Genomic DNA, 26,149 nt, shown 5'->3' on the forward strand with positions numbered 1-26,149 from the left:
CTGGAATTCTGTATCATGGTCTCCAATTCTACCTGGTGCTGCAAATTATTGCCATGTTTTCAGTTATTCTGACTTGGAATATCTGAATTTAAAATACTTTGCTTCTTAGAAAGTTGAAAGTAGTGTCAATAGGAAGGAAAGCCTAGTTCAGTTATTTGGGAGTAGAGCTGAGGCAAGCAAAAATAACTTTGTTCCCACATGGTCATTGGCTCAAATTTGGACCTCACCCCTAAAGAGCATATTAAATGAACATACCAAATTAGACATGTTCTGAGAGATGAGGTGTCTGCAAATGAGGTTCAAAATCACTTTATGGGCAGGAATTCTTCATACTGCTGATTCCTAGGAGCTAATAAAATCTAGTCTTTTTTTTTTTTTTTTTTTCTGGTAGTTTTCCTCTAGTGTTCAGTGCTGGTCACTTTGGAGACATTCTGTGTCTGACAGGCTTGTGTTGTAATGAAGATTGGCTGCTCTTTTGGTCTTCTTTTCTGTAAAGCTGTTAGAATATGTTGTCTTGTAGAAGTCCATTTAGTCTTACCAAAATTTGAGGCAATTTGAGGTTGATGTGAACATCTTTTTGTTGTTGTTGATGTAGACCGGTGCATGCCTATGGTAGCTTGCCAAAAGTAATTTCATTGCAGAGGCCTTTAAGGACATGACAAAAGGAGCAGGATTGTTATAGATCATTTACTAAGGCAACAGCAGGTGACATAGGGGGAACTGTCAGAACTTTTTATCCAAGATAGGAAATGTCAAAAATCACAACCTTTAAACTTCTGACCAGGATGAACAGCTACTGCTGATGTAAGGAAAAGTAATTGTCAGTTTAGAAAAGTGCCTAAATAGTCACAGATGTCAGGCATCAAATAGTAAATGTTATTTTTGCTGATAAAAATTCCATTTTCTTCAGAAAGAGCAGCAGACCAGTTTGACTGTATTTTGATTACAGTATGGAAGTGCAGTGTATGGCAACAGTGTTACTTGAGTTTCACAAGTTCCAGCAGGATTTTGTACATGCATACAATTCAGTATGAATGTGCACTGCAAATAAGGGCAGGAGAAATTATGCATGTCACTTGATTGCACTGGGTGTTACTCTTGCTTCAGTCAAAACAGTTTTTCTGCTGTTTCCCACCAGCATTCCCAGGAGAAGGGGAGGAAATCTTTTCCATATTAACATCAGAATAAAATTCCTGAATTTAGGTGAGCCAGGACTAAACACGGGTGAAGTTTATTCCCCACTGGTTTACATTATTTGTTTCTACCAGGGCAACAAAGACACAAAAAAACCCAACACACACACACCCTCCCCTGGCCAAAAAAGAACAAAAGGTTTTGGTTTGTTTGTTTTTGTTTTGTCAAAAAATACATTCACCAAGGAAACAGAAAGTCCTCATTCTAGACAAGTTCTGCTTTACAGCATTTTTTCAAAAGAAGTTTCATGATGTACTTTACTGTCTGTGAGATTGTCAGCTCCTATCAGGCAGTGATTTGACAGTAGTGACTGTCAAATAGTAGAATAGTAGAATCCATTTTTAGTTGATACCACGGCCCCAAAGCATGTAATGGTAATGCATGAGAAGTCCTTCCCAGTATGGGTGATGCCATTTAAATTAGGGAATGGGTTTAAAGGAAGCAAGAAAAGGTATTAAGTTCATAGGGACTACTAAGGTAATTAGGAGCTGGTAAGAGAGTGTAATATATTGATCCTGAGACATGTGCTTTGGCGTTGGTTGTTCTCTGCAATTTGCTGTTTATTTGTGGTATTTTGCTCTTCTATCCTTTTTCTACTAATAACACTGAGTATTCTAAAAAAAGCCACGGCTTTGTACTTAGAAAAATTAAGGAAAATTGGAAAATTTCTGTTTAGGGTATCCTGTTGATCAGAGGCCATTCTCATTTGCATCAAACCATTGGAAGTTATTACAAACTGGTTTACTGTTTGTACTCACATATACACTGCATTCATCTGGATTGCCAAAAAAAGCCAGAAGCTGTAGCTATCGTAATGCTGTTGTCAGCTGAAAAAATCTGCACGGAGGAACTCCTACTAAGGTTGCAGAATGGTCACCTCAGTAACAGTCTGGTAACCATTTTTATGTTATTGAATGTCTCACTTCGTGTAAAATCAGCACATTTAGAAAAACATGTAGATGTAGTGTAGCATGAAAGATGGATGGCCCAAACCCACTCTTGCTATTTTGTGTCATCTTGTGTCCAGGAAAGTTTTTTGTGCTAAACTCTAAATTAGTATTAAAAACCAAGATACATAGGGAAATCAGGGACATGAAACCTTAGAGGAGGCTTCTTTCTCTCTTTTTTTTTTTTTCTTTTTTTTTCTTTTTTTTTTTTGGAAGCATGTTGTAAATAACAAGTATCTGTATCAGAAAAAGCCCCAAACACATTTAATGCACAAGTGTAAATGCTAACAGTGTGTATCCTCCCACATCTGTTTCCACTTTTGTTCCTGGTACAGTCTTTTGCTGATATGTTGTGTAAGACTGGGTTTTCACTGGGTTTATTTTCTGAGTCCCTAATTGCTCCCTTTATTTCTAGGCTTGTGCATGGCTTTTTTCAGAGTAATACACTGCCTGGCTGCTCACAGGCTTAATTTGTCATCTTCCTGTTTTCTGTCCTTTGTTGTCTACAGGTCAGTTTGCAAAGTTGAGTGCAATATTCTTCTCTCTCCTCTCAAGTAAGTATTATTATAATTTAGAAGAAAGTTTGGAATTAATCCTCATAATAATATACATTTCAGTGACTATGCGTCTTGTAGCACCTGAATGTATGTGACAATGCTGATTCTTTCTCCTTTTAACCCATGTTGGGGTGCCTTGGAATCTCTCTGAATAAGTTCTGATTTATGGATCTGTACTCCTAGTCCTAAGGATTCCTGTAAAGCCATCACCCTTTTTATATTTTTCCTTTGTTGACCATCAGAGTGAGAACGGGGAATTTTCATCCCTGGGGATGATTAGCCAGTACAGAGAAATATATTAGCCAGTACAGAGAAACCTAATCCAGAAGATCAGGAACCAGATTACGTTTCAGGAGACCCGAGTTTAAATTCCTTTCAAAGCTTTAGTCTTCCTAGGATAACTGAAATAAATAATTTTGGATGAGATCAAAACATCTACTCTATTGTGTGAAACAAGACTTATGCAAACATTAAAGAAAGCAATCCACCAGCTGCTTAACCACAGAGGGGTCCTCAGATGTATTGTGGAAATTTAAAATGCCCCAATCCAAGTGGAAGGCACTCAGCTACTGGATAGAGGCTGGCAGTTCAGAAATATGGCAAGCTCTATAAATTCCCTGCTGTCCCATATTCAGGTCATGTTCCTGACACTTGCCAACCTCGCAGTTGCAGCACTGAGATTATTGCCCAGTTGTGCAATTGTGTTTCTCTTCAGGAAGACAGACATCTATTTCTGTGAAGTAGCCTGTTACTCTGAACCTTTGCCCAGGAAATGGGAGACCATACATTTCTTCATGCCTCTTCTGAAGCCTGAACTTGGCATTTCTGATTTTCTAGGAGAGTGCAGTGCCCTGCTGTGAAGATGGCAGTGAGGTAGTGCTGTCCATCCTGCTGAGACACTGAACCATGGGCTGACAGGGATGGGAAGGGAGGAGAAAGCAGAACAGGGATCTCATTCTGGTCTGCAGACTGAACCTCTTCCTCGAAGTCAGAACTAAAAGCAAGCAGAGATCAAAAATCAAATGGACAGTGGAGCTTAGGAGCAGGGTCATGTTCAGATGAGCAAAACGAGTGAACTAGCCTGTGCCAACTCTTACAGGAGCTCATATTATTAAATTTTGTGTGTCATGTTTTACGCTAGACCTCCTTATTTATATGGCAGTTTTGATGGTAAAACTTGACCCTGATTCAAGGAGTTTGCATCTTCTGATGACAGTGAAATTTGACTGTTAAAATGTGTACCTTGTGAAAGCAGCTGGTAGTGGGTATTTCCAAAGCATCTGTCTCAGTGTCTCTTGCAGCTGAAGCAGAATAACTGGACGTGAAAAGCAAATAAACTGCAGTACCCAGAGTACTATAAACACCAAATAAGTGTTCATAAAAATTCTCCTAACATTGCTCCTCAGGTTACATTCATTTTCTCAGTAATAGTCTTGTTAAAAACATGAGCCATGTAGAGTTTCCTAAACACTGACAGCCAGAAAAGTAAGTTTTCTTACTCTGTTTGGGTGCAGTTGTCAGTTTTAGATCAGGTCATTGTGAAAAGGAAAGTACACCTTTCAACCACAACCTGTGTGTATAACTATGTAAGTAGTGGGAAAATTATATATAACTGAATATAATTACAACTTGCAATAATAAGTAAAAAAAAATCCTTTTTCATTAAAATTACATAACTAAGGCAATTCTATTTAAGGTTTCCCTTTTTGTTGGAAAGCAGTGTTAATATAGTGATGTGGGGAAACATACTGCCCTAAAAGCGTGGCTTTCTTGAAAATACTTATCCTGTCTGAAATTAGCAGGTATCTGAGACTGAGATATCTCATCTCCTGGATGATTTTTGAAACCTTGTCAAAAAGAAAGATTGTCATAGTGAAATTCTTTTCAGCTCCCAGGGGAGTCCTTTTGGCCAGTATCAAAAGACTGAAACATTCACAGGAGCTATAAAAGCCCAGGCCTACAGAAATTGGCATCCAAAACTGGTGGACTTGGCACTTCACCTATATCCACAAGAACAAAATGTATTATGGTACATTATGGTAAATACATCTTCACATGGTAAGTGAATCTTCTCAGGATTCACTCCATTGTGAATATGGAAGTCTGTCATGTCTCGTGTGTTTAATTTGGTACTTGTATTTCACAGCGCTGGGAAAATTACTTCAAAATAGTTCATGCCAGTCATGGTATGTAAAGTGCTTTTGCAGTTTTCATTGGGTTCTTGCTTGAAGCTTAGAAGCTGCATGAAGAGTTTTGTTTCTAAGCCCTTATTCAGTCAATAATGATACAAATACTGTTGATATGGCCCTAGATGGCCATAGGAACTAGAAAGCCAACAGATTTTCTTCTCTCACACAAGTATTACATTTGTGCTTATTAAAATAAAAAAACAAGCAAACCAAAGATGAGGGAAATGAGATCAGTTTGTTGTAGCTCCTTATGATAGATGTTGCTGCTGATGGCCAGCCACAGAGTTTTGTTCATTTCCTCATTCATCTGAAGTTGATGTTATTTGATTGATGATTTGCAATCTGTTTGTATTTGCATCTTTAAAAGTGCTATGTACAGCTTTCCAGAACTGATTTTAAATAGAATCTAGTATAAGAAATTCCCAAGAGAGTGAGTGATTCCAGTAACACATAAAATATAATTTAATCATGTCTTCGATTTACTTTTTATGTTCAATAGCCATGTTTTATTTTTAGTAAATAAACAAAATGAATTTGAACTTGTTCTGAGCAGGTATTAGGCAGATCTTGACATTAGGTGAACCTGCAGCTTTGGTGTCGTTTTACCTTTATCCCCTTGATAACATTTGTTTTTTTGCCTAGACTGGCCAGTGGGAGCAGAAAGCCTGCATTTCAAAAACTGGTCAAGAAGTTGTCATTTCCAATTAGCTGCTGTTGGCTCATGCAGTGGACATGTCCTCACGAGACCTACAGTTTCCTAGATTTTCTAAAGCTATGCTTTCTTAGTGCTGGCACACATTTTAATTGGTCCTGCCTGTTTCATTTATATGCATTATTATAACAGGAGAGAGGGTGTGCAAAGCTAATAGAAATCAGACCTAAGGCATCCACTGAGAGGGAGTACAGAGAGGAGGCTTTATTGCATGTTTTGTTCTCATTTTAACTGTGATTTTCCCTATCTTGACAAAAACATAATAATTTCAGTTAAAGATTTAGTTCCATTCCCACTCCAAACTCTCTCGCTCCTCTCTCTCTCAAAACCTTACAACATGAACTGCTGTCGAGTCTGAAGCTTTGGATGTCTATGGGTGACATTTTCCATTGCAAAAATGACTGAATGGTTTGTATTGAAACAGGTGGAAATGTTTTAAAACACAAAAACCCAAGTCTTCTCAAAGTTTTGATATGAATGCATTCTTTAAAAATACTGTCTATTCAACCTGTTTTTCCAGGACAGAATTCATGTTGAGTAACACTTCCATATTTTTTTCATCTCTTGCCATTTTTTGGAACCTCTGTTTTCATGTTTACCAGCAGAGATTAGGAATATAATCAGATGTCAGGTGACATCTGACATGGGCCAAGAGAGCTGGTATGGTCAGTCTGGTCCAGTCTTTTTTCATTTTTTCTTGAATAAATACGTAAAAGCCAGCATTATCTGGACTATTCCATTTGAAAATAGCAGGAGGATAACAGCACAGGAATTTTCAAAAATGTCTGCTACATTCACTCAGCTGTGTTTTGGGTTTTTTTTCTTTTGGTTTATTTTTCTCCCTAAGTCCTCCTCTTCTTAGCATGTAGGCGTAAAAAACACTAAAAAACTGTGACCAAGTTAACGGGGAAGAAGCAGCTTAAATTTGTGAATTCAATTCTAAAATTACACAAGTGGTGGGGATGAGGTTTTTTGAAAAATCACTGAATGACAAGTAACAGAAAAGAACCTGTGGATTAAGTAACAGAAGAGGTTTGGTTTTTTATCATGACAAATCGTATGAGTCTTAACTTGGACTTAATTTTGGCACTTGGAAAACGTTGCAGTGAGTTTAAAGCTCTGAGGTTTATTAGTACTCATTATTTCTTGTAGGAAAGTATCTCTATCCCAGTGCCAGCTGTGGAACAGAGAGAAGTCTGGGGAGAATTTAGAATAACCCTTCCCACAGTCCAGCAAAGAGAAGTAATTTATCCAGAAAATATGATGCAAACCCAAATACTTATCATTACTGTCAATGCATCTTAATGCATCCCATGTTTCACAAGCCACTCTTATTTTTCTCTTGTGGTTCATAATGGTACCATCACGAAATATGAGATGTTCCTATATTTTTGTATATTAGGAAAAATTTTGTCACCAAAAGAGCTGCCAAGCAGCCAGGCTGCCAAAGGAAGTGGTTGAGTCACCATCCCTGGAGATATTTGAAAGGCATGTGGACATGGCACTTGGGGACATGGTTTAGTGGTGAGACTTGGCAGTGCTGGGTTAAAGCTGGACTGAATGATCTTTTCCAGCTTAAATAATTCTGTTATTTACATAACACTGAAGCTGATTCAGTAAAAGTCAGTCTCAGGCAGCTGAGAACTGATCTCTTCCATGCCTTTGATTTGCATTTTTTTGTCTGAATTGTGAAGAGCAAAACATTCCTTTGCTGAGATTCCCAAATTAGTTTGCAGACTGAGGAGGTACAGGTGCATGTCTGATTTTTAAAAGATACCATTTAAGATGCACCTCAGAAATTTTTATGACGCTCTCACTGGACTTGCAGTGCAGGTTTCTTTTGCATTTATCAACCAAATGTTAATGCTTGTCTTTTGTAACCATTTGACACAAGGAGACACTAAATTAAGATCATTATGCCATTTGGCAAGCTTAGGTATTAAGGAGTGGGGTGGAAGTGTTTATGCTTGAATAATTAATACAATCAAATGGTCTCAGGAAGGAGAAGCAGCAAACTAAACTACCTGACCTTTCTTCATTCATCAGATTTAATATAACTATTTTTGCTGGAGTAATTTGCATTTCATCTCCCATTTTTTAGACCAGCTTTATGCCTGAAATGAGTAGAAAAAGATTCATGTGTGGGGAGTGGTATATTATGCTGTGATTATCATATCTCATGCAATGCAGATTGGTTTTCTCTTTGAGGTAGTTCAAAAGAAAAAGGGATGCGTTCCTTGACTTAGGAAGGGTCAAATGTGTAAACACTGCCTTTTCAATAAATGTGCCAAAAGCAGAAATTTGCAGTATTACCTGACTGTAGGTCATGGCATAGTTCTGAGAAGGAGCAGCAGTGACCTATCAAGAATTTTCCATTACCATCTAAAACTTTGATGCCACTTCTGTAGGAATTGAACACATTCACTGATGCTTCAGGATACAGAGGAGCACCAGCAGAAACTGGTGCACCAGTGGACTGGAGTAGGCTGTTCATGAGCTGTAGCACCCGGAATCATCCTTTCAAGTAACTGCAGGTTTTCTTAGACACAGTAAAACATACAAGACATTTACATGTGAAGGGAGGCTCATGATGGTGAGTGACTGTAAATCAAGTGGCTGAACACTGCACAGGGCAGATAAACCATGGTTTCACTTTCCATAGTCTATTTATAGAGTGACCTGGAAGAGGAAAGTGGAAGGGAAAATGGGAACACTGCAATTCTGTGCCAGTGCAGACTGAGTTGCGCCAAGGTCCCACAGCAGAACAGGCAACAGTGTTCTTGCCCATGGCAAGGAAAGTTTCCAACTTCCCACATGCCCTGTAAGTTTCTATTTACAGCTCAAATACCTGTGGCTCACCTAGGTAGAATGGCATTTTTCCTTTTCTAACTCCTTGAGGAGTAACCACAGGAACTGGCCAGCTCCCTTTTTCTCTCAATAAAACAGCAGTCAAAGGCTTTACTTGCTCTGCCTGTGTGTGTTAAGACAGCCCTCTTTAAAAACTTTCCATGAACGTTTCTCAACAGGGAAGCTGCAGCCAGACAGACAATGAAAGCTACGTGAGAACTGATGATGAGGAGAGCTGCTTTCGGACAGATGATGAAGAAAACTCAGCTGCGAACTTCACAGAAGAGTGGAACCAAGAGGTGCAGCGTCTCTTGACAAAAAAATCACATAACTAAGTTCTGAGGACTGTAGCACAGTACTTTTGTTCTAAGAGTTGTAGTTTGTAGATGTGTGTTTTTTGACAACAAGACTTTTGTTTAAAGCCAACTTATATTAGCTACATCTTCTGTAACATGGCTCATTACTGGCGAAGCAAACAGACTGACGCGCGTGCCGCTGTCGCACATGGCAGCGTTGTTAATAACTCACGTAAACCCTTTGCACATGATATTGAACCTGTTCAGTTTACAATGACAATACTGTTTATAGTTAGAAATTTGATTTCTGAATACTTTGAGATTTTAGTAGATTGGTTTACTATACACTGTACATTTTTTTTTTCCCACGGGAGAAATAAAAAGCAACAGTTATGCATTTAACACTGAATGATTATACTCCTGAGTGTATATATCTAGTAGCCCAAAAAACAAAGTACCAGATTATATTTGCAATTTGTTTGCAAGTCTTTAAAATAAGACTTATACAAAATGTACTAAAATAATAATAATATAATTAATAATAATAAAACTTCTCTAAGTTAGGGCTAATGTGTAACTTAGGAATGTTTCTTTCAAAATAATCTAACAAATCAGCCATAGAAGTTAGTGTAAATATTTTTTTTCCAAATAGATATCATATACAAAAGGTGACATTCAAATGATATAGAATCTAGTTTTTAAATCAGCACAGATCTTCTTAAAACTGTGAACTATGTTTTGAAATACTCGTTGCTAAAGCTGTTTATAAACCACAGGTGCCATAAGATCCCTGAACTGACTGATGTTACGTATAATCCTCCATGGTATTGTTTCATTGATGTTTTAGCTTTAGTAAGCATGTGTTCAACAACCAGCTCTTTCCATCTCTCTGCCCCTCCTCTTCCTCCCCGCCCCCTTCCTTTATGTTATTTTCGAGGCCTTCAGCTTTAAATGTACAGGCTTATAAAGTGCGCTTGCAACTGTTTTCTTTTGATTTCCGAATGTGTACTGCCTTAGCCAGCCACCAGATGTTCTGCATGCCCTCTTGGAAATGTGTGGTGAGACTCTTTCAGAGCTGGATGGAGAAATAGCGATCAGTGAAAAGCACAAGAAGAGCAGTGGATTTTTTCGAAAGGACAGGCATACAGTTACAGAATTGGAGTTTCGTCCGGTTTAGTATTTTTCCAGTATCAAGGCATTTCAGGAGAAAGGGGTCTGACCTGGCCATTAGGCAGGGTTAGGCAGCGAGGCTGCTGGCTAAAAAGCGTTTGCTCTGCTATGACTACAAACCTACAGATACTCCTAAGCAGGCATTGACACAAACTAGCATCAACGTGCTCCCCAGAGCACCCTGCTCCAAAACAAAGGTGACACCTCTGTGGCACAGGGCACTGCCGTGCAGAGGAACCAGAGCCAGGCCAGGGACAGCTGGAGCAGCAGCCAGGCAGGGACACCAGGAGGTGTTCCACGCTGACAGCCCAGCCCTCCTGAGCTGCACAGTGTTAGCTCGGGGCCGCCTCTGTGCCAAGGTAACTTCACTGCCCTAATACAATGTTGGGCTTCCAGTACCTGGCTGACCTGAAGTGACACTGTCTAACAGCCCTGCAAACAGTGGTGTTTCATACAGATATTTCACACCAGCACCGTTTGCCTACAGCAAGTGATGAGATACCCATCCAAAGCAGGTTAATGTGGCTTGTCTGTCCTTGCTTTCATGGTGACGTGGATGTGTGCTGCCGTATTTACGTGAGATTGCTATGTAGCTCGACCCAGTAAGTCCACTTGTTTGCATGCATTCTCCAGGCTCGTGGCTGTTTCCCTGGGCACTATGTGTTAGGGAATGAGTATCTGTATGAAAGAGCTGCTGCCATTTTTCACTTTCATGTCATTTTATTGTGTATGCAGATCTCTTGTCTGTATATCCTTGCGTATCTGGGCTTGCTCTCAGACATCCAAATGCATACTAAGGGATCCAGATATCTTCATGTAAGCTTTTCATTTTTGCAATCACTGGTCTTTGCTCCTGGGGTATGTGCCATCCTGACAAGGCAGGCACCATATCCTCCACTGTCCCCTCCTCCAGCCTCCTCTCAGGAATGAGTTAGCCTCCACTAGTGCCTAGCACTCCATGTTTTAAGCTACTCCAGTGAACCTGTAGACATTGCTGTCAGCTCAGGATTCCAGGCAAGCATTTCCTGAACAGGGAGAAAACAAGCTAGAACACAGCTACATGCAATGGCTGTTTAATTCAAACCATGTCATGTTTAACTGTACCTGAAGTAATAGATCCCTCTCATCACCTTAATGTCTGCGTGCTCATTATCACCATGCTTAAAATAGATGCACTAGATTAAATCCATTGCAAGAGCTTCCGAACTAGGAGTAAGAACTGAAGTTGACTAATCAAACCCCTTTCTTTTAGGCTGGTGACAACAAGATGGTCCCTTAGAGTTGGAGTTCTGGGTCCCTTATGCCCTGGAGCTCTGAGATGGAGCACCTCTTACTTAGCTCTGCAAATGTCTATTTTGAGCATTTTTCCAACTGTTAAGCTGGCTCAATTTTCACCCAGCTGGTCTTTGTCTGTTTGTTGAATATTATTTTGGTTGTGGTTTGCGGTCATTAAAACAAACACAGTTACAGAAGAGGTCCCTGATACGGCCCTTTTCTTAACTACCAATGGCCCACCTCAGCCATCAAACTCCGGGTGGTTTTGCTGTCACTGGAGGAAAACCAGTGGTTTGGAATCAGGAGACAGGGATGTGAAGATGTATAGGGTCCTTGAATGTCCAAAGCAAAGGTGGAGAATGGGTTGTCTGTAAGTAGTAATGTTAACTAAACTGCATAAAAAGGTGTGTGGCCTTTGTTGTGATATAATATGTATTTTCTTATATGCATGAGCCAAATCGTTGCATCATAATTTATCATAAGTGTGTCCGCCTTTACTTTCAGTCATCATCTTCTCCCATCCTTATTGATTCTTGGCAATTACTGTAGATAGACCTTGTAAATATTGCAACCTCAGGTTGCTGTAATCACATTGGTTCAATTCAGCAGACGGAGCTGTGAACAACGAGCACTCCGCAGTGTCCTGAAGAATAAAGGGCATTTTTACCTTTGAACCAAAAAAAAAAAAAAAAAAAAAAATTAAATTACTAAGAGTTACATCTTGAGGCTACTAACTGCAACGCATTTTTAAGACTACTGTACTTGACACCACTTGAGACAGATACAGAGACACTAAAGATGTCACGATATTCATTGGTATTGTAACAGAACTGCTATTGTATGGGGTTTTTGTATTGCTGTTAAGTATTGTTTTGTGTGTGTGTGTTGGAACCTACTGGGGACATGTTATATTTTGAAGTGATTAAACTATTTAATTGTGTGTCTATATTTTGGAATGGAATTATTTCTTCATTAAAAAGATTTTTAAAAGGAATTTATGGAGCATCATGTTGGTGGCTTATTTTGGTTTTGCATGTCCAGTTCCTTGGAGCCCGAACAGTGGGGTTTTTTCAATACGAAAGGAAACTGTGTCCCTGTGGTGCAGGAAGTAGTCTTTGTCTCCTCCACCGCTTCATGAGAGACCTCCTTCCACCACCTTCCACAGCACTTTGAACTTGGTACCGAGCAGCACCTGCTTTCAGTGGCCCAAGCAGTTTCTTCTTTCTTCCCTACTTAATTCTCCATATCTTTACCAATTCACAACCTGAAAATGAAGTTCCCCCTCTGTAAAACACCTGCCCCTGTATCCACGTAACAGCGATGAAAATGACCACAAGCAGAAGACATCAGGGCCTGACAAGGTGCCTGATACAAACTTACAAGGTGGTCCATGGTTCTCAGGAACCTAAACTATCTGCAATAGTGTAACTTTTCATAGCCAGTGTGTTTCTTCAGCCTTAGAAGGGACAGAACATTGGAACAGGCGCGTTTGAATGGCTTTACCATACACAGTCGCGTGTTCTGTTGCAGATTAACACGAAGTCTGTTTTTCCAATTACGCTTTTAAGATTTCTCTCCTTATTATAGCTGTTGGTTATTCCAACTGGTTGCTAACCTAAAAGAGCAGGGAGAATGCAAAGCAAGAGCTCGCACTTACAGCAGCAAGTATATGTTCTGATGCAGTGCTTGGGGCTACTTCATCAGGACGTGGCAGCATCTGGAGTGCCCAGTGGTGCAGCTGGGTGTGGTGGCAGCCCTTCCCAGCAGATGCACTGCAGCTGCTGTCCCAGAGTGTGTCCCTGACATCCGAAATATCCCCAGCTGTGCACAAAGCATTGTTGGCTGGCCAGTGAGTTACACCAGGGAGGGGTCTGTTGGATGGAAAGCAATAGCAGCACACCACAACTACTCTCTGTCTACTTAGCAGATACCCCAGTGTGGTGGGAAGCAGATAAAGCTCAGTCTGCTGCCTCCTTCAGCACTGACTGCTGCAGTAACCTATAAATCACCAGGGTTTATTTGCCCTAATTCCCCTGTCTACATGTTGACGTTCTTCAATAAAGATGATCATTTTACACCCTAAATTGTTTGCCAGATCTGCTGAACTTCGCCTCCACAATCCCAGTCCAAATTCATATCCACAAGATTGTAATGTATGATGACATATCATCAGCTCATGAGGATAACTCTGTTTTATCCATGCATAATCCCAAATTGCTGTGTTGCTTCCTAACCCACAATCAAGTCTATGGCCCCTGGAGAGCAAAGGAGCCAGTGAAAACTAATTTATAGGCAAGGGCTGTTTTTCTCTTTGCCTCTTGGTTACTGTAACTGCTTTTTGCCAGGAAAGTAGACTCATACAGGAGGAAACAAATTAGTTTCATTTGCAAAAGCAAATACTAAAAAATAAAATAAAAAATTAAAATAAATTAAATTATCATTAAATTAAATTAAAATAATAAATTGTGGTCTTTATATCTGGGTAGTTGGCTCCTTGGCTGCATCAGCACTGAACTAGGGGACTAAAAGCATCTGAAATTTTCTGAAAGCACTTGAGAGTTTCTTTCAGCAGCACACAATTCTACGGCTGCTCTTCCAAAATATGGTTAGGCCTGTTGTTCAGCAGTTTTATATTCCCCTGCAAGCAGCCCTTAGGTCTGGGTGAAACTTTCTTTTAAGAGACTGTTGCAGGAATATGAAGCTGAGTTTATCAGAGAAATACAATATGTTGGGTAGGAAGAGCAATCTCTATTGTTCCACAGAGAAAAAAATGTATTGAAGAATTTCATATGCCTCAGGATCATCCTGTCTAATACCCCAGATAATCCACAGATTAAGGATCCCCCATTTGCTTTCTCCTAAATTACTGCCACCAGTTGAGTTGCCTGCGGATTAGGACAGCTATCCCCAGTGCCAGCACTGCACTACCAAGCCTTTGGCTGCAAAAGGCAGAGCAGCAGAATTAGGCTACACTTCTCCCGGCCTTCCCATTCCCCAGGAAACGGGTCCCAAACTGGAATACATTTTTCTGAGGGTCCAAAACTCTGGAGCTTCCTAAAAAGATTGCTTTGGACTAGCGACTTCCTAGAACAAGGCTGAGGGATGTGCACAGGGGAGGAGGGGAATTGTGCAACCACATCATCCAAAGATGGTTACTGCATAAGATAAGATGGTTAATGCAGCTTGGAGATAATAAAGACCAAAGAGATAGGTGATGGCACAGAGTAGTTGCTTTTGTGTGTCTTGGTAGGCAGTGAAGGAGGCCGTGGTGCATTTTGTCATTGGTATGTGATGTTGCAGAATGTAGTTTGCTATTTAATGTAAGATAATTTATTACTAGCAAATTAATTTCCTCATGGCTTGTGTTTTTTACATAACACTCAGCAGTGGCCAGATGGCAGATGTGTCAGGCCTGCTGCTTGTTATGCTAATTGTCAGCTGTGAAGACTGCCCAGTTAACATTTCTGTCCTTACTGCAGCCCAGCATTGCTGCTAGACCCCAACATTGCCTGCAGCCAGCAAGCTCAAGAGGCATCCTCCAAGCTCGTGTTTTGACTGATTTTCTTGTTACTGCTCAGTTCAATTTTAGTCCCTCTTTTCCTGAAAAAAAAAAAAAAAAAAGAAAGAAAAAAAAGAAAAAAGAAAAAGAAAAAAGAAAAAAGAAAAAAGAAAAAAGAAAAAAGAAAAAAGAAAAAAGAAAAAAGAAAAAAAAAGTCAAACTGGTGCTCAGTATGGGGATGTCTTTGCACACCTGCATTTACCTGCATTTCTCACCTTTTGGTCTTTGCAGCCCCCAGACCCGTTGGAAGCCTCCCCTAACCCCAGGCAGGGGTTCAGAGCATCCATCCCTGCTCCTCTTCCCTCCATCACATGCATCTCAGTGCGATTTCAGGACAGGCTGTTCCTCGCCTGCACCAACACTTCTCCTCGTGGTTTGGTGGTGCTATTCAGCGCCTCCTCATGGAGCAGGGGCTGCTGCTCACCTGGGAAAGAAGTTTCTCACTGTTGCCTTCCTGTCCCACTTCCCATGGGAGCTGATATGGGGCCCAGACTAAGTTTTTTCCTTGATAGGATCCCTTGTTCAGGTCAAAAAGTTCCTTTTGAATGTCCAAAATCCTTTCCTAGTTTCACCAAACAACCAATTTCTTTTTTTTTTCTTTTTTTTTTTTCCTTTTTTTTCTCTTATTTTGTTTTATTGTTTATTCAGGCTTCTAGCAGTAGCCTTAAATCCCCCGTTTTGCACCTACACTGCTGCTATGAGTAGGAATCAGATGCTTAACAGGTCTCTGCACTTCTTTAACATCTGCCTCCATGTGAAAAAGCAAGAGATTATATGCTCTGTAAGAAGCACTTTGATCATCATTTTCATTATGTAGGTGCAATTAAACTTAGAAACCCCCCAAGAGACCTCAGCTCTGACAAGGCAGCCTATTGTCCCCTTCACAAAGTAGAAAAGTTGTATTTTAGTCCTTTCACAAGGCACTGTGTGCTGTGTGGAGTGTTTTCCATTTGCTGCCTGTAATAACTGCACCCTGGCCCTCAGCTCATTTGCCTGGAGACCCTCACAGCCCCCAGCCCCCCAGCAGATGGGGGGGCTCAAATACTGTGTGTTTCAGCTGAAAGGCTGATACTGAAGTTAGTGCAGATGGTAATTAGTACTTGAGGGAGTGCAGTTTCCAGGGAATCCTCTCATCACTCGCTCTGAGTCACAGGCTTAGTGGAGGACACTTCACCAGAAACACGTTTTCTGCTACTTTTGGATCTAAGTTCTCACAAATTAATTGAGTTCATGTATAAATGCAAGAAGGAGGAATGCAGAACACTTTTGTAAGGTTGCACTCAGGAGAAATCTATGCAGACAGACACCTGTTCACCAATTAAAAACTGGGTTTATAGAGGTTATACAAAGTCTGCACAGCTCTAGTATTGATTGTTTGTCTGGCAAAGTGATAATCAACAGAAAAATTAACTGGGTTTGACTGCAAGTTGGGATTGCTGAGGCTGATGGTGCCCGGAAGCAGAAAAATTAAACTGTTTTATGTTTAGCTGGGGATGCCTCACTTAACCCAAAGGGAGCACACCCGCAGGACTAAAACCAAATGAAAACCAGATCACTGGTTGAGTAGCTGTTCAGTGGCCAGCTACTGCTTTCCTTGGGAAGCAATTCATTATTCCCCTTACATTTTGCACTGCTGGGAGTGAAACATCTCATCAGCTCAGCCAACACTGCCGAGTGGCAGGTGGTTTTCCTGCCACAAGGACACAGCAGGCTCAGTCCTGCCATGGCTGGGCCATTAGGTACAGCTGAGGTATAGCAGGCAGAAATTTGCCCTAATAGCTCTCTCCAGCTGATAGCAGGACTGCATCTGGTCAGCTCTTTACTAAAATGTGATGAATAACCCTGGAGTGTTTTCCCTGGCAGCTGAAACCTTTTCCAAGATGGAAATAACGTTCATGTCTTTAGCCACCTAGCAGATGAGACAGAAAAACTGGTGGCCTTGACCAGAGAGTGTAAGCCAGCCTAATTCTGGGGTGAGGTTTCACACCAAGCTGTGTGCTAATCCAGAAAGCAAAAACCCTTGTGTCAGATTCTTCCCCTTTCCTTTGCTATAGACTGTCTGTACTAATATCTATACCATTTATTGTCTCACCTCTGAATATAGAACTTGGCCAACACATTAAAAAAAACTGGGAAAGGCAAGTTGTGTCAAGTATGTGCGTCACGCCCTGTTGCCTAGGTAGCTACATCTAACATTCAGGGACTTGTTTCTAGGAATGATGAGCTAGAGAGATAAACAAGCTCTTTTTAAGGATGCAGAAGAGGACTCGAATTTGGTTTGCTGTATTTACTTTGTTGTGCTCCTTGGGACATCCATGGTCTGATGATGACCTAGAAACAGAGATACCCTGTGGGAGTGTTTGCCTTGCTCCCTGCAGGCAGCTCTGTGTGCCCAGCCCTGTGCAGCCCCTGGCACGGACACACACATGAGCACACAGCCCAAGGAGATTGCTCTGGTTATGTGGAGAAAAGAGCAACACGCCAGATTGCTCAGGGTGAGTCCAGATGTTGTACGAGGTGATGGAGTTTGCCTGGGTCAGGCTGCTCCCATTTTCACTGTACAGGAGGATGGACAGCCCCCACCAGGTAAAGGTGAGAGCTGCACTGCCTGTGTCCTCATGCCAGCCCTGCTGGCCATTCCCTGCCACGCATGGTACTCATCCATATCCCAAGAACTACCTCTCCTTGCCTCAGAAATCAGGCACCAGTTCTGCTTTTGTGAGATCCCGCTGGTGTGAGGGCTCTGATTTTTCTGCACAGTGACCACCAAACCTTCTGCCCTTGGTTTTGTGCCTTCAGAGCGTGCATGTGCTGTGGTGCAAGTCAGGATCCCACCATGCCAAACACAGACAGGTGTGTCTCCCCTCCAGAGGTGAGATGCTCCAGGAAAAATGCATGAAGGAAGTATAAAAAGTTGAGATGATGGGGATGTTCACCTGCCAACATCAGCAGACATAATTGGTTGTCCTCAGGCCAGTTTACCTCTAAGATGCCAATGGGCAGTGGTTCTTCAGAGTGTCAACAAGGTGTTCTCGCCTACCAAGTGCCATCTGATTGAAGCAGCACTAGTGCAGCTCCCCTGATCCAGATAGAACTTTTCTCAAAGGGCACACTAATAATAAAAATGTTTATTCTTCATGGCCCATGAATGAATTTCATCACCATTTAGCAATACCACAGATGTAACTCCAGGAAAACCTATTTTCAACATACTGCATGTCTATAGAACTATTCAAGCTTGCTCCAGAATTTCTGCTCTGACTTCTAGCAAGTTCAGCCCAACCCAGCAGTTCCCCTCATCTAATTTCCCACAGAGACATGTGGACGTGTCTTTAGCTGCATAAACCTAATTATGCTCCCTCTGCCCCAAAACTGACAACTAAATTACTGTTACGGAATACTTGCAGAACAAAGCTTAACCAGAAGCGCCACAGCGTGATTTGTTGGACCAGCAGTCTGAAAAGAGAGATTGTTATGCAAATCTAATTTGGAAATCATTAGCAAGAGTGATGTGATAGAACACAATCCTTTTATTTTTTAAAGGGATTCCGCCTTATTATAACCACCTTCAGTTTCTGGATACATTAACATCAATAAATTGCAGGAATATGAAGTATGTTTTGTATGGTAGATGGGCTTTTGAAGCTGAAGTCTCACTCATATATTGCATTCCTAACAGCAGTCTTAAATATTCTTGAAAAATCCAGCCTCTATGCTAAGTGTGGTTTCTTTTCCTTGTAAAGCTGCAAAATTGTTGTTCAGGAAGCACTTGTTTTCAGCAGAAAGTTGGAAGTGTTCATAAATTAACTCACACTGAAAATTAAAGGTACCCACCCATACTGGTCCCAGTCCATACTTTGCTCCTTCCAGTGCCTTTCCTCCTGTATTTTCTGCCTGACATAAACCCACAATCCCTGAAGATCTGCTGCTACACAGGGGTAATTTAACATAATCCTGGAAGAAATTATCTCTGCATAGCTGAGACTTCATTTGTATGTCTGTCTTTCATAGTTACAAGAACCAACATTCACTTCGGCTACAGAAAGATAAGAGTCTTTGAAACCAGGGCAAGGATCTGTAGGAAGATGAAGTCTTCTTTACATGTTTTATCTATCCATGGGGGTTGAAGTTTCTATCTTAGTTGCAAGTAACACTCTTTACACTCTACTGACTTTATTTATACTTGTTTACATGTGGCACAGCCAGGCTTGGAAAAATAAATTAATATAATATTAATTAATTTTAAAAAGTCCTCATAGAAAAATATTGGCCTATAGAATATTACCCAGTCACAAAGATTTTTATATTTACCCAATAAAGGTCACATATTTATGCAGTAAAAAACAAAGATCTTATTTTTGGAAGCATGGAATGAAGGTCAATATGCTGGTCTATTGGGTTCTAGAATATGAGGGGTTTTTCATCTTTTCCTTACATTTCTAAAGAATCTAGGAAGTAATATCCAACAGATAGGAAACAGGAAAAAGAGCAGTTGATTTTTACAAACTGCAAACCTCTGGACATGAAAACCAGAGAGAGTAAATGCAAAATACATTCAAATAATTATAGAAAATGCAGAGAGACAGGAATATGTATGTATTTTTTAACAGTAATCATCAGCACATCTGTCTTCTTAAAAATGTTCACTACATCTCAGTAACAGCTGTATCCTGGCTTTTTCTTGTAGAAAAATAGAAATGAGGTAGCAAAGTTTAAAAAAAAAAAAATTAAAATCAAAAGCCTGGGGTTTATTTATTGCAGATAAGGACTTTCCCATAGAAAATAATTATAGGAATGAAAGTGTTGTGCCACATTTTTCATAACAAACAAACAAACAAAAAAAGGTACAGATTTTTGGCATGAAACCATGCTTCAAAGTTTCAACAGCCCTTTTCACTGCGTGTAGAGACAATAATCCTGGTGCAATGTGAGCCAAGCCACGGGCATGCAGCACAATTTTCAGCCAGCCATCCCTTCCACATTGCAGCTCCAGCTACTGTACAGCTTGGTGTGAAATCTTGGTGCCATGACTCATTCTGTGTCCCTCCAAGTCTTCAGCAGAAACAGGGGAACTAATGGACAGTGGGGAATAAGACCAGGAAAGAACAAAATCACTGTGGAATTATTCTAAACTCTTCCCTGAGATTTTTATGGGCAAATAGGACACCAGGGACATCAGGGATATTTAACATCTTCCCCTTAAGCATAAAGTCATACCTAAAACCCCACCCTTGGATTATATTTTCAATTTATGACCAAAAAAGCATAATTTTTGCTGCCATTGCTGCATTTCCTCTCCTCCTTCACTCTCTTAACCTAAAAAGGTTTTTTCTTTTCCAAGGCCTATCCCTGCTCCATGATGTCATCCTCTAGGCCCTGGTCAATCCACATGAATGGCATTTTGTCCCAGCTTGTCTCACTGGTGGGACATGCTTGGGTCACAGCCACCCCCTCATGGCCCAGGGACAGTAACCCTGGTCCTTCTCACAGCCAGGAGGCCTGATGTGCTGGTGTCCATGTGCTGCCTTTGGATTGAGGATAAATATCTGCCTGGAGAGCACCACCATGGACTCTCCAGGAGGGTGCTCTCCACCCTGGCTCTAGGAAGCCTCGTCCTGAGTCACAGCTTTTCCTCCCCATTGAAGCAGAGTCTACTGCCTTCTCCAACACACAGTTTAACTTAAGGTTGAAGCTCAGTGAGACTCCCAAGTCATGGACTGTGACCACCAAAGGAGAGAAGAAGAATTGCTTTCCCCAATTTCCTTTTGCTCTTACAATGGTTCAGCAAAGGCCTTTACTTCCATGGCTTTGAATATTTTCTTCCTCAAGTGTGTCTTTGTTTTCTGCATGAGACATTTACCTCTTGTCTAACCTCAAAAATTCAGGTGTCTGGAAATTTGGGGAAATTACAGCCTCAGAGAAGCCTTAAGACTAAACAATTAAGTAGGAGAGGAGCTTCCAGGCAGCCTGTAAATTCCTGGGCAGAGACTGTAAACTTGTCCAAGTTCTATTCATTTGTTTATTTTCTCAATCATCTGGTTTAAACCAGTGGTAAATTAACGTTTTATGGTGATATTGTGTACGTTTGTAGCCCACAGCTCTTATTATCACCTGTGTCAGCAAAGATTCCTAGCTAGTCAGCACCTGCAAAAGCAGAGGAAGACAGATCTGACTTCACCATTGTTCTGAGGTCACAGGGGAAAAACCTGGGAGACAGTTTTTGCTTTTTCAAGTAATTTGAGCTTTTAAAATGCACAAGAAGGAATAGTTACAAAGATCCACAGCACCTCTTTAAAACATTGTAGTGGTTTGAAAGCAAAACGAGTGAGAGGCTCCAAGTCAGAAATACAATTTAATGAGAAGAAAAGGGAAAAATAGTAAAATAAAATAAATGCAATAATACAAAAAGACCACTGACAAAGTCAGAATCAAACCTGATCAGGGTGATGGAAGCAGTCCAGGTGAGGTGGTCTTCCTGAAGCAGTGATCCTGTAGAAAGTTCTGGTAGCTCTGGTCCTCTGGGAATCCAGTGGGTGAGGGCTGCCCATGTTGTTCCAAATCCCAGATTACATCCAGGTGAGAATGCTTGGCTCCTCCCCTTGGGCAGAACATCTCACAATGGGATGATGAGTCATGCAGGGGGTCCTTGATGGCCCATTAAAGAGAGATAAGTCCCGTAGAGAGTTATCTATGAGTCATGGGCAAGGCACTGATGGGCCATTAACAGAAGGCACCCCAGAGGGAGGGGGCCTGGGAAGAGCACTGCTCCAACCATTGGATTCATCAGTTCATGAAGATGCTGATAGAACACTTTGTGCACATCCTATACTACAACCCAGGACAACCCTTTGCTATGAATGGTCACCATTAGCATCTGTTTGAATGACGCAGGTACTAACTCTTTTTGTTCAATTTCGCACACACAAATATTTCATGTTTTAGCATGAAAAAATAATAGAGGATGGTTATTGTTATTGCTGATGCTGTTGTTGTTATTAGTATTCTTTTTATTATTAATAATAATAATGTTGTTTCTATTCTATTTTATTTTATGGATTTGAAATTTATTCAGATGAAAACCAGTTGTAAGAGAAAATTCCTTTTTTAGAGATACTGGCAACACACACATGCACATGCACACACACTGAAAGAGGTAGCATTAACTCGTTCCAAAGCGAGAGCTTTACAGTTACTTTATATACTAAATATTTTAATAAACTGCATTTGAATGCATGCAATCAGTCCAAGATTTCACAGATGTCAGACTCGGGCAAGGGTGCCTGTGCACACATGCCTGGGGAGAAAACAGGGGGATACTCATGTGCCTTCTGCATTTCAGATTTATTTCAGCTTTAAAGAGAAAACTCTAATTAACAAAATCTAATTGCTGTCAAATATGTTCTTTTCTCTTCGTTTTTGTTTATAATTCCCACGGGATGGAAATTAGCCAAAACACAAACTGCGAAATATAAAAATCAGAATACAATAATACTAGCAGCTCTGCCTGCTCCCCTGAAGAGCTTCTGTGAGAAGGCAGAGCAGGTGTCTCCTCTCTCTGCACTTCCATCCATCCTTCCTCTGGTTTTCAATTGCTTGGAAGGCGAGGTGTGGGAGCTGAACGTGTGCTGTGCACCACAACCTGGAACAATGTTGCTGTAAAGGTTTTCCAGTTCCTGTGAGACTGTCCAAGTCAAGCAAATGCCTAACTGATCAGTGTTGTTCTGTGGATACACTCCTGCTGGAGAGGGGAATTTTGGGACTCTGGGCAGTGCTGGGGGCGGTTGACATGCATGAGGTAACACGTTGACAGCATTATTCCCATTTGTGACAGCATTCCCTGGTGAAGCTGTTGCAGGACACTTGCTAAACCTGCTAATTTTTTTGTGCATCCACCAAGGCTTCCAGAGTTACTTTATCCACTGTTCTGGAATAACATACCAATCGGTGAGTAAGCGACTGGAGCTGTAAGTTATGCATAAGTGAAGGGTTTCACCTCTGCTGCAGCTCTTCTGCAGAGGAGGTAATGTGCTGCTGTCACGCTTTGCAAAGCTCAGCCAAAGAACACAGAGATCAGCTCCCTGGCCAGCTCTGCCATCCTCTTACTTACTCAGCAACATTGCTTTTATGTGCCTGCCCTGGTCACATTTCTCCTTGCTTAGCTCATAAAGAAACCCAAATAAATCTCCCTTGAATCCAAATTCACAGGTTCTATAAACTGGTTCAGTCAGCAATATCCATGCTCTTCTCTGCTGGGAACATGCCTGAATTATCCACTTGCCTCCTGGCTCTGCCTGTACACTCAGAAGCCAGAATAACCCCAAAAGCTGAACCTTCAACAGTGTCATCCCATTCCACTTTTCACTTAATCCTTTACCACAGACATTCCTCATCATTTGCCCCATGCAATGCCTTTGCATGATGCTTGTTAGAAGAAGTTGCTGTTAAACACATTGGTGAATTAGGGACTGTGACCCCCATACCTCCAGAAGGCAGTAAAAAGACTTATTAATAACAAACTTGATTGATGGGATGGGCCAGCAGTGTTAAGGAAATTTCTTGTTCATTAGTTGATTAAGAGTTCTAGGAACCACAGATCACACTGTGCATACTGGGGCTTAGCCAAAGAATGAGACAAAGATGGTGACATCTCTACCACAAAAAATTGATTTCAGTAGTAGTTAGATCATACTTTGGACCAGCTGTGGAAAGGATTAAAATTTTCTAGTAATAGATCCAAATGCATGGGGCATTCAGGGACACAAGATAAGTGTTATCACCATACCATGAAACCAGATTTGTGTCCCACTTTGCATGGTCCTTCCCTGGTCTGGTCATGAGAGTCTTTCATAATACAAAGCTAAATTAAGCCCATCCTTACACTTCATCACACAGATTATGAGATTATTCACTCATTTATGGCATCTAATGCCTCTGCCTTAGGCTACCTATACCAGGCATGCACCAAACCTATTCTGAGATTTTTCTTTTTTCCCCCACAGACCTGGAGTGCTCAGTGAATAAGGTGACCAGAAAATCCTTCTGGCTCCTCATCAAACTGAATTTAGCCAAAAAGCCCCAAACCCTGGTGTCTCTGTCCTCTCTATGTCCTCTTGAGACAGGTTCCCAGTGTATTTTTAGCTTGGGTGGTGTGGCTGCACCCCACCTACTTATTTGTTGCCATCTCAGATCCCGTTTCCCCAAAATAAGGAGCAACAGGTGAAGTTGTTGAAGCAAAAGGCAGCCAATTGATTTTGACAATTTTAAGGGTTAGTTATTTTCTCAGCCAGCCTAAAATTTTAACCATTCAAAGCAGCAATTTCTGTATTTCTTGCAGAATTATAGCAGGAATGGTTTAGCCACTTGTGTGCTTTGAACGGTAATTTTTATTGTGCGAGAGCACCATACTCCATGTTGCTCCTGCATCAGCTGCTGTTACAACTATTTTAAGGCTTCATTCCCCTGAGGTCTCCTCAGGGAGCCTGGTTACCACCTGCACCCCACAATTACAAGTCCTAGGAGATGCCCTCAACCCAGTTCTCTCGCTCTGTGTTCTCCAGCTTTGTTCTCTTGATGCAGCTCTATTTATTTCACCCTTTGCACTCAGTTGTCTCTCTGCTGGGGTGACTTGGAAGCAGAAAGGTCAGTTTTATACAACCAAAAGTAATTAATTAGATCAGTCTCTTGAGGCCTTTTTGGAAGGGAAAAATTCCTACTGGCACTAATCTACTTCAGTAATAAAAATTTCTGGCTCCTCTTCTCAGATGCTGTTTCCATTCTTTTCACACCTCTAAAAAGGGAATGTACAGTGCAGCAAACAGGCCAGGTTAGGCTGCGAGCTCCTGCTACATCCTTAACCTTGAAATGAGATCTAAACTCTCAGCCTTTCCTATCTACTCTAAATAATGCTCTAATTTTTGTATAAATAAATGTAGGTAAAATTCCACACATCATGGAGCTATTCAGACTAATACATCATAAAACTACTGCCATATCCACAGGCCTTTTTAGACCATCCTTCTCAGTGGATCTTTATTAAGTAGCAGCAATGGGGTCATGAAAACAGCAAGGTACAGTTCCTGTAGAATACTGCCAGAGATTAAATATCTACTGGTTTCTGATTGTACCTTTACATTCAGGTCATTCCCCTTCTTCTGCTTTCTGTCCTCTGCTCAGTAAATGGACTTGGCTTTGAACAGCCAATTTGCAAACTAAACATTGTATGGAATAGGGCAGCAGCCCACAGATATGTTTTATAGCTGATGACCGGCACCTGTTTTTAAAAATATTAGTACCTAAATGTAAAGTCTAACATAGTTTTTGACTATAATGAATAATCCCACTTAAAGAGAGCACTTGGATTCTGGGAAAATGTTTGCATTTTAACTGCTTGGTAGCTGTTCTGATCTATCATAGCTCCATATCTACTGAGCATATTAAATGGTAAACACTTACTTATAACCTGTGGCTCAAGTTCAAAATCCTACAGCAGGTGGGGCATGCAATAATACTGCAGAGCTTTGGTGTGCACCAATTCCCAACACACCACCAAAATTCAAATTCAGCTTTACATCTATAGGAAAATTGTCATGCAGGTCCTCTGACACAAACACCCTGGTCTCTGGCTGACTGAGCCCCACACAAAATCTGCCTCCTGCATCAGGGAGAGCAGAAGAGGTCGATATCAGTACCTCAAACAACTGTCAATTTATAGTAGGCGACATCCATCAGATAAAATGATTAAGAGATCAGCTTTCCAAACCGTGGCCCCAATGGCCAACAAGGATGCAGAGTGCAAGCACTGGTATGACTGCATCTGTCAGGATGTATTAGCTCTGAGAAATCGTTACCCACCCTAGGGAGGAAAATTAGCAAAGAAAACCCCCAACATTAGTCTGAACTGTGTGTAAATGGGGCTTCCAACAAGGAGGAGGGGGAAACAAAGCAGAGCCTTTCCTTATTGCTGGGCAGCCATCAACTTTCTGCAGCTATTGCTGATGAAAAAATAAGCAGATCTGGGAGAATAAAGTCTGGGAATAATGGGATTTTTAAGAGAGCTTCTCCTGGCCTCCCTAGCCTGCCTTTTGTGAGAACTGGGTTTGGCAAGATTGGAAGAAGCTTCTTCTTCCTTTTATTTTTGACATCATGTTCCCTGAGTGCTGACAACTTTGCACTCAAGTGATGCAAGAAACTTTAATAATTCATAAATTAAGAACAGGGTTCCCTCTTCTGAGTGTTTTTTGTTCTTCTTGTTGTTATCATTACAAGTTTAGTTACCTACTAAAAGCACTTCTCTCACCAGATGCTGTCTCTGGGGAGACTAGAACATCTTTAAATGAATAGATATGTAGATATCTATTATAGATATAGACAGGTATAAATTAGTCTTCAAGAATTTTGCTGCAT

The 26,149-nt window shown here is 41.0% G+C and overlaps 1 protein-coding gene across 21 annotated transcripts in view; it reads left to right on the forward strand.

The window, feature by feature from the left end:
* DTNA (dystrobrevin alpha) overlaps nt 1–12,181 on the forward strand; it is a 291,661-nt gene extending 279,480 nt beyond the window's left edge. For 19 of the 21 annotated variants that reach the window (XM_066330583.1, XM_066330599.1, XM_066330567.1 and 16 more), the window contains one exon: nt 8,626–12,181. In XM_066330583.1, coding sequence (XP_066186680.1) covers nt 8,626–8,781 — 156 coding nt within the window. In that variant the 3' untranslated portion in view covers nt 8,782–12,181. Of the gene's footprint in view, nt 1–2,650; nt 2,696–8,625 lie in introns of all 21 variants that reach the window. The other 2 variants (XM_066330641.1, XM_066330647.1) reach the window with 1 other exon arrangement.
* Nucleotides 12,182–26,149: the final 13,968 nt, after the last annotated feature.

This window comes from Sylvia atricapilla, chromosome 1 (genome assembly GCF_009819655.1).
Source record: "Sylvia atricapilla isolate bSylAtr1 chromosome 1, bSylAtr1.pri, whole genome shotgun sequence".
Lineage (NCBI taxonomy): Eukaryota > Metazoa > Chordata > Aves > Passeriformes > Sylviidae > Sylvia > Sylvia atricapilla.